General features: G+C 24.8%; 2 protein-coding genes across 5 annotated transcripts; both read right to left on the minus strand.

The window, feature by feature from the left end:
• Positions 1 to 576: 576 nt before the first annotated feature.
• LOC124427851 (facilitated trehalose transporter Tret1-like) lies at positions 577 to 5,861 on the minus strand. 3 transcript variants are annotated; one of them, XM_046971225.1, is made up of 3 exons: positions 5,564 to 5,861; positions 1,580 to 2,102; positions 577 to 1,438 (listed from the first exon to the last, which is right to left on the minus strand). In XM_046971225.1, exons 2-3 carry the CDS (start codon positions 2,058 to 2,060, stop codon positions 645 to 647), a joined length of 1,275 nt encoding a protein of 424 aa, XP_046827181.1. In that variant the 5' UTR covers positions 2,061 to 2,102; positions 5,564 to 5,861; the 3' UTR covers positions 577 to 644. The 3 variants fall into 3 exon arrangements, with proteins under 3 accessions (XP_046827181.1, XP_046827179.1, XP_046827178.1); XM_046971223.1 differs by having other exon boundaries at positions 577 to 1,697; positions 1,806 to 2,102; positions 5,564 to 5,858; XM_046971222.1 differs by having other exon boundaries at positions 577 to 2,102; positions 5,564 to 5,855.
• Positions 5,862 to 7,603: 1,742 nt separating this feature from the next.
• On the minus strand, positions 7,604 to 12,813 carry LOC124427843 (facilitated trehalose transporter Tret1-like). Of its 2 annotated transcripts, none has more exons than XM_046971209.1 (2): positions 12,716 to 12,813; positions 7,604 to 9,244 (listed from the first exon to the last, which is right to left on the minus strand). In XM_046971209.1, the coding sequence occupies exon 2, from the start codon at positions 9,200 to 9,202 to the stop codon at positions 7,787 to 7,789; it is 1,416 nt and encodes a 471-aa protein (XP_046827165.1). In that variant the 5' UTR covers positions 9,203 to 9,244; positions 12,716 to 12,813; the 3' UTR covers positions 7,604 to 7,786. The 2 variants fall into 2 exon arrangements, with proteins under 2 accessions (XP_046827165.1, XP_046827164.1); XM_046971208.1 differs by having other exon boundaries at positions 12,464 to 12,796.
• Between the last annotated feature and the right edge of the window lie 1,490 nt (positions 12,814 to 14,303).

Consider the following 14,303-nt stretch of genomic DNA (forward strand, 5'->3'; position numbering starts at 1 on the left):
AGCTTCTTATTATCATTATAACAATAGCAATATACGTAGTATAATTTTGTAAAGCGATCATAAATGATAGAGAATAATTTTGTTTTATTATAAATAATATTGTATATTTCTGGTGGGCGAGAAAAAGAATATTAATTTAGCAAAGAAGCACTTATAATATTTAAAGTGCTATGAAAACTTAGATTTTAGACTTACAAAATAAATATCATAATCGATTTTAAAAACATTTCTTTCCTCTTTTTTTTTTTTGGAAATGATATCTTTACAAAAATGTTTTACGTTTGTCATATACTAATAGGAATTCAGGTAAAAGAATGGGAAATAAACGACTTGTATTATTAGAATCATAAGAAAAAAGAGCAATCTAGAATATATTAGCGTATATATTTTGTTTTAACCAAAATTTGACTTATAATCCTTTGCATACCTTTGTATACAGAAATATATTTGTCTAATGTATTATAGTTATATAATACATAGTATTATAGTCATATAGTTAATGTATTATAGTTATATAATACATAGTATTATAGTTATATAGTTAATGTATTATAGTTATTTTACAAAAAGATCAGATTTGCAATTTGTATAATCTTTTATATTATAATGTAATTTATATATTACAAATTTTTTTAAATGCCTAACTATGCGCTTAATTCGCGTTGAATTTGTTCTAACGTTTTTCCTTTCGTTTCTGGAACAAAGAATAAAACAAAAACGACACCTAAAGTACAGATAAGAGAAAATAACCAAAACGTACCATAGATATGAATAATATCATTTAAATTAACAAAAGTTTTAGTAACTATAAATGCCAATGTCCAATTCAAAAAGCAAGCACTACTAACAGCGATACTTTTGGTTTCAGGCGTAAAAAGTTCTGAGATCATCATCCACGGAAGAGGACCAAACCCAATTGCAAATGAAATTATAAAAGAACAAACAGACAAGAAAGGTAACCAGCCTAGACTACTTGTACTTGTTGTTTCCAAGAGATAGAAGTAAATACCAAGTGCTAAGTTAGATAAAGACATAATAAGAGAAGATATTGTAAGTAATATTTTTCTACCTAGACGATCGACTGTTATTATGCTTATAAATACCATAGCTATTCCAATTACTCCTACGATAATAGTAGCTTCTTTAGGTTCAACAAAACCTCCTGCTTTGTCAAATATAAAACCAATGTAAAATGCAACAACATTTACTCCACTCAATTGTTGAAATGTCATAAGTCCATACGATATTAATATGGCTTTTTTACAAGCTTTAGATTTCAATAAAGATAGGAAAGATACCTTGTTTTTATTAGCCTCTTCTATCATTTTTTTCTGCATAGTTAATTCTTGTTCTACATCATATTGAGAACCTCTAAGTTTAATATAAATTTTTCTGGCAGCATCTTCATTTCCTTTAAGTAAATAATATACGGGACTTTCTGGCATAAAGGAAAATGCAATGCCAAAGATTATTGGTATGAACCCAGATATAATGGATAATTGATACATATTTATGTCAATTATATATAGAACGGCTACCATTAAAATACCCACAGTTTTAAATAAATGATAAAATGTACCTAATCTTCCACGAATTTCATTTTCACCAATTTCTGAGGTATACATAGGACCAGTCACACTAAAGGCTCCGCCACTAAAACCTGTTAAGAACCTTCCTACATAAAAAAAAGCGACAGACTTTGCAAAGATAATACAAAGCCAGCCAATTGTAAAAGGAATTACAAGCATTAGCATAGAATATTTTCTGCCTATTATATCTGCAAGAGTACCAATAGGTATACACACTACTGCAGAACCAAGTGCTGCGAGCGATCCAATCCATGAATATTCTTCTGGGGTAACAGCGATTTTATATATGGTTGCTATATTGACACCATCTGTACCAGCTTGTGCGGTCCATGATATTGTCATTCCTGATGCTATTGCACCTATGGAGACTGCTAAACTTGCAATATATTGTAGGAATCTTTTTGGTTTGATTGTTTGCCCACTTTGATAGACAAGGGTATCTTGCGAAAAACCAGCAATTTTTTCTATCATATTGCTTTGAATATTTTTTATTAATTGTGTACTTTCGTTTATCTAAAATTAAAGAAAATATTTTGTTACTAAATAGCAGCATGTATTAATAAGTTTTAAACATATATTACAGAGCAGAATAGAAGAATAAGGAATTTAAAATTTCGGTTGCACGATATTGCCAAAACAATGAAATATCGGTAGATCCTTTTCTCGATAACGAAATTATAATATAATAAATAATAAAATGAACTATTATGTTCTGTCGTACGAGTAATTTTTCATTTGAATACTTATAGTATAGTTTAATATTTTGTATTGTTATAATAATCCCACCTCGATTTTAATATCACGTTCCTACATTTATGTTAGGTATTATTTATACCGATTGGAGAATAATATCAATATTGAAAATAAAAAGAACTACCATTTTTAATTGATAGATTAATATTTATTTATAACATTGAAAGATAAAATAATGGATCGATAATTTTTTATAAAAATAGAACTATCCTCGAGAAGACTATCCAACAGTTAAATAACAAATTAAAGAACGTTGTTCTTAGTGTATTTTCCTGAACACGTACTTGGATATTATTTTTCGTCGATAATAAAACAAAATGAACATGTTAAAATTGATATAAAATTTAATAAAAATTTATTAAGAAATGCTAATATAATTTATTTTTATATATTTTCTGTTTCTTTTTTTATGTAAATTATAATACATGTTCTTTTTGTTCCTTTCTTTTTTTTTTTAACATTTTATATGTAATAATTTTATTATTGGGTCCATTAAATAATGAATTCGGTAAAATAGTATTACAGTTTTTGGATTTATATTTTTATTTAACCTATCATTTCGAAATGAACGAAAAGAAATGAGAGAGTGTCGAAGTTGAAAAAAATTTAGAGAAACGAAAATGAAATTATTGCTTAATATTGCTTAATCAAAGAAATTAATACAAGTAATAATGTTACTTTTTATAATAATGTTGATATTATGTATCTTTTTATTTATATTATTTCATTTTAGGAAATTAACATTATCTGTCAGTTTATATTCGAAAATTAATTTTTTTTTGTTGAATATAAATTATACTTTATATTATATAAATCTCGAATTATATAATGATTTTTTCTTTTTTAGATATGAAATCAATTGAACTGTAAAGAATTCAAATAAAATCCTTTGTAAATATTGAAAATAATAATTTTACGATTTATAGTAATATAATTATACTTGTATAAGTTATACTGTACAATTATCAAATTATTTATTTCAAAATATAATTATTAACTTATATAATTTCCTTTTTTAGTCAATAATAAACATTTAATTATATTGGATTTAAACAGCAGTCTGTGTAGATATTGAAAATGAAACTATTATGAATTATTATAATAAAGTAATACTATTATAAATTATAGATATGATTATCAAAATATTTATTTTATCGATTTTTTATCGTTGAAGACGAAAGGAAATTGGATTATAGAGCAATATAAAAAAATATTATCTAGACATACATAATTAAACTCTATTACGAATTATTATAGTAAAGTTATATTAAAATAAATAATACTCTAATTATTAATACATCATTTATTTATATACCAAAATATAATTGAATTATAGTGAGTATAAACAAATTCTATTTTCGCATATAAAGAATGGAACAATAACTATTTATTGTAATATAATTATACTAGCATAAGTTATACTAAATATTAGTGAAATTATTTGTTTAATTATATTATTATTTTAAGACATAAGAAGAAATTGGTTTAGAGAGGATTATTAAGAAATAAGAAAAATGGATTATAAGAGAAATAAGAATGGGTGATAAAGAGAGACGGAAATAAGAAAATGCATTTTCTCCAAGAGATAAAGGTAGAAATGTACGATTTTCTTCTTTTATTTCACGCGATTCAATCATAGCTTCATTGATCTAATCGACCTAGTTTAATTATAGTTCTTTTTTAAATCAATTTTTAAATTCGATTTATTCTTCTCTCCATTTTTGAAGAGACTATCGATTGTAATTTTATTTTATATAACAACATCAACATTATATCATTTACAGTTTATCTAAGATTAGAGTGAGAGATAGAGAAAGAGAGAAAGAGAGAGAGCGTGAGAGAGGGAGAGAGAGAGGAGAGATCCAGATAGATGGATAGTTAGATAGAGAGACAGAGAAAGATAAAGAGAGAAAGAGAGAGAGAGGAGAGAGTGAGAGAGAGACAGAGAGAGAGAGAGAGTGAGAGAGAGGAGAGAGTGAGAGAGGAGAGAGTGAGAGAGAGAGAGAGAGACAGAGAGAGAGGGAGAGGGAAAAGAGAGAGAAAGTAATGAAGGTATAAGAAAAATAAAAACAACGATATTTCTAGATAACGATAACGTTGTTGAAAAGAATCCTGGTTATTATTACTCTGATAACGAAATGATTCTAAGATTTATTTTTTACTGATCTTATGGTGCATATATTTTATTAAAAATGTAATTCTCATGTTATTAGGGTATTTCAATTTTATCTTTTTGTACTTCATGCTATTTTAATAATTATTTTTGTTATTAAATTAAATATAGTATAAAGAATGTGCCTGTTACACTATTTGAGCAATTCTCAGGCGAAAATGATTAATTTGAATTTTAGAATTCTTTTTTCTTTTTTTTTCAATTTTCTGTATGATCAAAATTTTTATGATCGTTGAATAATAAATAACGCGAATTGATGGCAATAATTTTATTAATTTTTTTGGCTTTTTGTTTTGTGGAATTAATCAATTTGACAAATGGATCATTTAAGTAAAATACTGGAAACTAGAGAAGCGAAGGATCGTCTGATCGGTAAGAAAGAATGAGAAATAGTGAATGATGAATGAAAAAGAGGAATCGGCAAAGAGGAATTTTGTCTAACGTTATTTTGGAAAATGTACTTTTTTTTAACAATCGAACGGAATTACGCCTATTTAAATTTTTCACGTTTTTGTTTAAATTAAACATAGAAAATTAAGTCTATTCGAAACAAAGATTTTTCATCTGGAATTTCGAATAAATAATTTTTGAAATTTAATGTGTAATGGCAATTTATATTAAATATCAATAAGGATATAATTAATATTTATGTTATTATAAATTTTCGGTATACTTTAAAATTACTTTTAGAAATCATTAATGTGTTAAGTATGTTGAATTAAATTTTTTTTCATTCAATATTTATATACTATTTAATTTATTAAGAAATTTATACGATCCCGTCGATACGTGACCGTACGTTTTAATGATTAATTTAATTTTGAGTAAGAATATATATATGAAACTTAATAGTATATAAACGAAATATATTCTATCGTCGATTCGAAGAAGAGATATGAAAGGTCTCGCTAAGAAACATAAAAGAAAAAGAAAAGAGACATAATAAAAGGAGAATAGAAACGATGTTTAGTGAAAGAAAAATGAGAGAGAAAAAAAAAATATGTTAAAAGATGAAAGAAAAAATTAATATATAAAAAAAGAGACATACTGAATGACAGCCGAGAAGTTTTTTGTATCTCTAAATGACATCTTGTTGTATAAATATTTATCCAGTATTATCATTTGATATTTCATTCAATGGTTATAAGCACTTAACGTAATATCACACTGAGATGAATAATAACAGGTAGATCAAACAAGTATTTATTTTAATTTATAATAATTTTTACAAATTATAAATCATTGTCTATCCACCCCTTTCGTTCCGTTACTTAAAATGATATTTTAGCATTTATTCGCTAGGCTTTATTATTCCCTCTCCCTCTTTTCCACTTTCATTCTTTCTCTCTATCTCTCTCTTTTTTTCTCTCTCTCTCTCCTTGTTACATCATTATCCTTATCTCTTTTCTTCCTACTGGTTTTCCCTTATTATCTCGAACATCTACACTTTTTTAATCATTCTACTTCTTATCTACAAGCACATTTGTTCGTTATTTAAAAAAAAATTTTTTTTTTTTAAATAATAATACAATGAAATCGTATCGAATGATGTATTTATGATATTTATGTATATTAATTAATCAAATGAAATTATTATTTAATGTTGACATAATTGTATATAAAATATTATATATAATTTTATTATTTGTGAAAATATCATATTGAAAGTTGATTTATTCTATTATATACAAAATTGTATATAATTATGTATTTATTCAATATAGATTATAAATTCAAATCTATATACATAAATAATTCAATCCATATAAATATGTATATACGATATGTTACTCCTTTTTGTGAACCAATATCAGATTCTAAAATCAATAAATTTTTAACAATAGTCACATTCTACTAAAGCATAATGAGGTTGAAATCGAGAAAATAAATTATAAAGTATTTTATTGACCAATGATGATTACATAACATGTCTTGTATAAATTAAAAACGGTTTAAAAAGTTTTTTGCGATTCGTAATTATCTTCCGTATTAGGGTGCTTGGTTTATCTTAAGGCAATGTTGGGTAATATATTCCTCGATTTCTCTCAATTTATTTTATAAATATTTTATTATGTACTATGTTTCATGAAAAATATTAGTTTAGCCTATATAATTCTCGAGTAATAAATGTCATAAATGTCATAAAAAAAAGTGAAAAAGATTAAAGTTTCGAAATAATAAATTTTGACGGTACGATCGATTAATTTTGATTGATAAATGGTTGACACTTTCTAAATTTTAAGTTTATTGTCATTCGAAGGGTAGTTATGGGAATGCAATTTGTTACATGTTAGAACATGTTAATGAATGTTTGAAAAAATTTATTTATTCAATTAATTTATTCATTATAATTTGTTTGATATTACAAAAAATAAAAACAAAGAATATTACTTCTATGAATATCATATGGTTTAAAGATGATGTGCATAATTTTATCTTGATATAAACTTAAAAATATGGTATTGATTAGTTGATAAAAGAAAGATCGAATTAATTTGTATATACAAATGAATTGTATAATATACCTCTCTATAGGTATATATAATTTCGAACATTACTTAATACTTGCTGGATTAAGATAAACGAGTATAGGTATCAAACATTTTCCGCCAGATAGCTTCTTAATTGAATACAAAATAATTAAATGGCTAAGATTTTATTAGATATATTCAAAAAAAATTCTAATATAAATTTCATTTACTTTCTTATTTTCATTATAACAATAGTAATATACGTTGTATAATTTTGCAAAGCGACCATAAATGATAGAGAATAATATTGTTTTATTATGAATAATATTATATAATTCTTGTGGGCGAGAAAAAGAATATTAATTTTGCAAAGACGCACTTATAATACTTAAAGTGCTATGAAAGATTAGATTTTAGACTTACAAAATAAACATCGACATAATCGATTTAAAAATATTGTTTTTTTTTTGGAAAATGACTTATATATTAAAAATATATATCTTGATAAAATGTTTTTCGTTTTTCATATTCTATTAGAATTTCAGATAAAAGTATGGGAAAAAGTGAAATTGATTTGCACTATTAGAATCTTAAGCAAAAAATGATAATCTAGAATATATTAGCGTATTTATTCTGTTTTATTCAAAATTTGACTTATAACCCTTTGCATATCTTTGCGTACAGAAATTTATTTGTCTAAGACGTATTATAGTTATTTTACAGAAAGATCAGATTTGTAATTTGTATAATCTTTTATACTACAATGTAATTTATAAATTAAAATTTTTTTAAATACCTAACTATGCGCTTAATTCGCGTTGAATTTGTTCTAACGTTTTTCCTTTTGTTTCTGGAACAAAGAATAAAACAAAAACGACACCTAAAGCGCAAATAAGAGAAAATAACCAGAACGTACCATAGACATGAATAATATCATTTAAATTAACAAAAGTTTTAGTGACAACAAATGCCAGTATCCAATTCAATAAGCAAGCACTACTACCAGCGATACCTTTGGTTTCAGGCGTAAAAAATTCTGAGATCATCATCCACGGAAGAGGACCAAATCCTATTGCAAATGAAACTATATAAGAACCAACAGACAAAAAAGGTAACCAGGCTAGACCATCTGTACTTGATGTTTCCAGGAAATAGAAGTAAATACCAAGTGCTAAGTTAGATAAAGACATAATAAGAGAAGATATTATAAGTAATATCTTTCTACCTAGACGATCGACTGTCAATAAGCTTACAAATACCATAGATATTGAAATTAAAGATATTATAACAACAGCTCCCTTAGGTCCAATGAAGTTACCTGATGTCTCAAATATAAAACCAATGTATGATACAATAGCGTTTACTCCACTCAATTGTTGAAATCCCATAAGTCCATAAGATATTAATATGGCTTTTTTGCAAGCTTTAGATTTCAATAAAGATAAGAAAGATACCTTGTTTTTATTAACCTCTTCTATCATTTTTTTCTGCATACTTAATTCTTCTTCTACATCATATTGAGAACCTCTTAGTTTAATATAAATTTTTCTAGCAGCATCTTCATTTCTTTTAAGTAAATAATATACGGGACTTTCTGGCATGAAAGAAAATGCTATACCAAAGATTATTGGTATGAATCCAGATATAATGGATAATTGATAGATATTTACGTCAAATAAATTTAATACAGCTGTCAGTAAAACACCCACACTTTGAAATAAGTGATAAAATGTACCTAATCTTCCACGAATTTCACTTTCACCAATTTCTGAGGTATACATAGGACCTGTTACACAAAATGCTCCGCCGCTAAAACCTGTCAAGAACCTTCCGACGTAAAAAAAAGCGACAGACTTTGCAAAGATGATACAAAGCCAGCCAATTGTAAAAGGAATTACAAGCATTAGCATAGAATATTTTCTGCCTACTATATCTGCAAGAGTACCAATAGGTACACACACTACTGCAGAACCAAGTGCTGCAAGGGATCCAATCCATGAATATTCTTCTGGGGTAACAGCGATTTTATATATAGTTGCTATGTTGACACCATCTGTACCGGCTTGTGAGGTCCATAATATTGACATTCCTGATGCTATTGCACCTATGGAGACTGCTAAACTTGCAATATATTGTAGAAACCTTTTTGTTTGGATTTTTTGCTCAGTTTGAGAGACAAGGGTTTCTTGAGAAAATCCAACAATTTTTTCTGCCATATTTCTTCGAGTGTTTTTGCGTAATGATGCTTTTTCGTTTATCTAAAATTGAATAAAATATTTTGTTACTAAATAGCAGCATGTATTAATAAGTTTTAAATATATATTACAGAGCAGAATAGAAGAATAAGGTATTTAAAATTTCGGTTGCACGATATTGCCAAAACAATGAAATATCGGTAGATCCTTTTCTCGATAACGAAATTATAATATAATAAATAATAAAATGAACAATTATGTTCAGTTGTACGAGTAATTTTTCATTTGAATACTTATAATATAGTTTAATATTTTGTATTGTTACAATTATCCCACCTCGATTTTAATATCACGTTCCTACATTTATGTTAGGTATTATTTATACCAATTGGAGAATAATATCAATATTGAAAATAAAAAGAACTACCATTTTTAATTGATAGAGTAATATTTATTTATAACATCGTAAGATAAAATAATGGACCGATAACTTCTTATGGAAATAGAACCATTTTCTAGAAGACTAACAGTTAAATAACAATTTAAAGAACGTTGCTTTTAATGTATTTTCCTAACTAGGACATTTTTCGTCGATAATAAAACAAAATGAACATGTTAAAATTGATATAAAATTTAATACAAATTTATTAAAAAATGCTAATATAATTTATTTTTATATATTTTCTGTTTCTTTTTTTATGTAAATTATAATACATGTTCTTTTTGTTCCTTTCTTTTTTTTTTTTAACATTTTATATGTAATAATTTTATTATTGGGTCCATTAAATAATGAATTCGTTAAAATAGTATTACAGTTTTTGGATTTATATTTTTATTTAACCTATCATTTCGAAATGAACGAAAAGAAATGAGAGAGTGTCAAAGTTGAAAAAAATTTAGAGAAAAGAAAATGAAATTATTGCTTAATATTGCTTAATCAAAGAAATTAATACAAGTAATAATGTTACTTTTTATAATAATGTTGATATTATGTATCTTTTTATTTATATTATTTCATTTTAGGAAATTAACATTATCTGTCAGTTTATATTCGAAAATTAATTTTTTTTTGTTGAATATAAATTATACTTTATATTATATAAATCTCGAATTATATAATGATTTTTTCTTTTTTAGATATGAAACCAATTGAACTGTAAAGAATTCAAATAAAATCCTTTGTAAATATTGAAAATAATAATTTTATGATTTATAGTAATATAATTATACTTGTATAAGTTATACTGTACAATTATCAAATTATTTATTTCAAAATATAATTATTAACTTATATAATTTCTTTTTTAGTCAATAATAAACATTTAATTATATTGGATTTAAACAGCAGTCTGTGTAGATATTGAAAATGAAACTATTATGAATTATTATAATAAAGTAATACTATTATAAATTATAGATATGATTATCAAAATATTTATTTTATCGATTTTTTATCGTTGAAGACGAAAGGAAATTGGATTATAGAGCAATATAAAAAAATATTATCTAGACATACATAATTAAACTCTATTACGAATTATTATAGTAAAGTTATATTAAAATAAATAATACTCTAATTATTAATACATCATTTTTTTATATACCAAAATATAATTGAATTATAGTGAGTATAAATAATTTCTATTTTCGCATATAAAGAATGGAACAATAACTATTTATTGTAATATAATTATACTAGCATAAGTTATACTAAATATTAGTGAAATTATTTGTTTAATTATATTATTATTTTAAGACATAAAAAGAAATTGGTTTAGGGAGGATTATTAAGAAGTAAGAAAAATGAATTATAAGAGAATTAATAAATATGTTGGTAGAGAGAGGAGGAAATAAGAATGTGCATTTTGTCGAAGAAATAATAATACAAACGTGCAATTTTCTTATTTGATTTCACGCGATTCAATCATAGCTTCATTGATCTAATCGACTTAGTATGATAAGAGTTTTTTTTAATCAATTTTTAAATTCGATTTACTCTCTTCTCCATTTTTGTAGAGACTATCGATCGTAATTCTATTTTATATAACAACATCAAAATTATATCATTTACAGTTTATCAAAGATTAGAGAGAGAGAGAGAGAGAGAGAGAAAGAAAGAGAGGGAGAGAGAGAAAGTTAAGAAGAAATAAGAAAAATATAAACAACGAAATTTTGTAGATAACGATAACATTGTTGAAAAGAATCCTGTTTATTATTACTCCGATAACGAATCTGTTCTGAGATTTATTTTTTACTGATCTTATGGTGCATATATCTTATTAATAATATAATTCTCATGTTATTAGGGCATTTCAATTTTATCTTTTTGTACTTCATGCTATTTTAATACATTATTTTTATTTTTAAATAAAATATAATATAAAGAACGTGGCTGTTGCGCTATTTGAGCCATTCACAGGCTAAAACGATGAATTCGAATTTTAGAATTCCTGAATTTTCTGAATGATCAAAATTTTTAAAAATTTGTTGAATAACAAATAATGCGGATTGATGATAATAACTTTATTAATTTTCTTTTCTTTTTGTTTTGTGGAATTATCGATTAGACCAATGAACGGATCCTTTTAGAAAAATATTGAAAAATATAAAGAAGTTAAGGATCGTCTAATCAATAAGAAATAACGAAAAATGGAAAATGAAGGATGAAAAAAAGGAATCGTCAAAGGGGAAATTTTTCGAATGTTACATTGGACGATTTTTTTTCTGACAATTGAACGGAATAATCACTATTTAAATTTTTTTAAAATTAATTCTTTTTTGAACAAAAATTTTTCATCTTTTTAATAAATTTATAATAAATATTTTTTTAAATTTAGTATATAAGGGCAATTTATATTATATATCAATAAGGATATAAACAATATTTCTATTGCAATTAATTTTCAGTACAGTTTAGAATTACTTTTGGAAATCTTTAAGATGTTATTTATGTTAAATTACATTATTTTTTCATATTAATATTTATATACTATTTAATTTATTAAGAAATTTGTACAATCCTACGTAACGGTATGTTTTAATGATTAATATAATGTTGAGTACGAGTATATATATAAAATATAAACTAAATAAATTCTATCGTCAATTCGAAAAAAAAATATTTATGGATTTACTAAGAAAAAAGAGAAGAAAAATAGTAAGAAAAATAATAAAGGATAGATAGAAGCATTGTTCAAAGAAAAGAAATAGCAAAAAAGAAAAAAAAGAAAAAATATATTAAAAGAAGGAAGAAAAATATCAATAATTAAAATAGATACATACTCTATGACAGCCGAGAATATTTTTCTATCTTTAAACGACATCTCGTTGAATGGTTCTATACGTAGACTTATTATTTATCCAATATTGTCATTTAATATATCATTGAACGGACATTTATTATATCATTGAACGAGCATTTCAGATTATGAGCATTTAACGTAATATTACACTGATATAAATACAATTTATATATTTGTATTATAAATATAATTTAATAACTGATAATAACAGGTAGAACAAGCAAGTATTTACCCTCACGTATCTAACTTCAAAACTTTTCAAACTATAAATCGTTGCCGATCCGTCCGTTTCATTCCCTTACGGAAAATAACATTTTAAGATTTGGTTCACTGAGCTTTATTATCCTCTCTCACTTTTTTCCTCTCTCTTTGTTTTTTTCTTTTTCGCTTTCTCTCTCTGTCTGTCTCTCTCCCTCCCTCTCTCTCTCTCTCTCTCTCTCTCTCTCTCCTTGTTACATCATTATCCTTATCTCTTATCTTCCTACTGGTTTTCCCATATTATCTCGAACATCTACACTTTTTTAATCATTCTACTTCTTATCTACAAGCACATTTGTTCGTTATTTTTTTTTGTAGTAAAAATAATAATACAATGAAATCGTATCGAATGATATATTCATGATATTTATGTATATTAATTAATCAAATGAAATTATTATTTAATGTTGACATAATTGTATATAAAATATTATATATAATTTTATTATTTGTGAAAATATCATATTGAAAATTGATTTATTCTATTATATACAAATTTGTATAAAATTATGTATTTATTCAATATATATTATAAATTCAAATCTATATACATAAATAATTCGATCCATATAAATATGTATATACGATATGTTACTCCTTTTTGTGAACTAATATCGGATTCTAAAATCACTAAATTTTTAACAATAGTCACATTCTACTAAAGCATAATGAGGTTGAAATCAAGAAAAGAAATTATAAAGTATTTTATTGACCAATGATGATTAAATAACGTGTCTTGTATAAATTAAAAACGGTTTAAAAAGATTTTTGCGATTCGTAATTATCTTCCGTATTAGGGTGCTTGGTTTATCTTAAGGCAATGTTGGGTAATATATTCCTCGATTTCTCTCAATTTATTTTATAAATTTTTTATTATGTACTATGTTTCATGAAAAATATTAGTTTAGCCTATATAATTCTCGAGTAACTGTCATAAATGTCTTTAAAAAAGTGGAAAAGGTAAAAGTTTCGAAATAATAAATCTTGACGGTACGATCGATTAAGTAGAAATACATAAATACGTTAATTCGGTGTTTGTATCTGAAAATAAATCCAACGAACGAACTGATCGATATTTTTGTCATAGTAAATAAATATATCAATACAAACTTTTATCGATATTATTGATAGATTTTGATGTTTCTTCTATAATTATACGGGTTAGAAGCAAACCTCCTTACAGTGATATTTCTACATATATATTTTTAGAATATTCTTCTAATGTAGAGAGAACGTTGCAAGTTTTCATTTTCTCTCGCTTACGTTCGTATGTACGTGTGACTGGTAAATAAACCTTTTTCTAAGCTCGTTTAAATCAAGATGAATGAACTTCCCTTTGAAATTTACATTCGTCAACTATTAAATTGCGTTCTGTGAAGTACGTGTAAAAATCAAATTAGTTTAACAATGCTACTACAATGAATTTAAACAAATTAATTATTGAGAATATTTATGATATAAATTCTTATGATATATAAAAGGAAAGCAATGTGTATGTGTGTGTTTATATACTTTTAACGATCACCATTTTGTCTGACATAGAAAATATATATTTTGTTATC

The sequence above is a fragment of the Vespa crabro genome, chromosome 11 (assembly GCF_910589235.1).
Source record: "Vespa crabro chromosome 11, iyVesCrab1.2, whole genome shotgun sequence".
In the NCBI taxonomy this organism is placed as follows: Eukaryota; Metazoa; Arthropoda; class Insecta; order Hymenoptera; family Vespidae; genus Vespa; species Vespa crabro.

Excerpts from the sequence above, each read along its gene's own strand:
- LOC124427843 (XM_046971209.1), bottom strand. The coding sequence starts at position 9,202 with ATGGCAGAAAAAATTGTTGGATTTTCTCAAGAAACCCTTGTCTCTCAA.
- LOC124427851 (XM_046971222.1), bottom strand. The coding sequence starts at position 2,060 with ATGATAGAAAAAATTGCTGGTTTTTCGCAAGATACCCTTGTCTATCAA.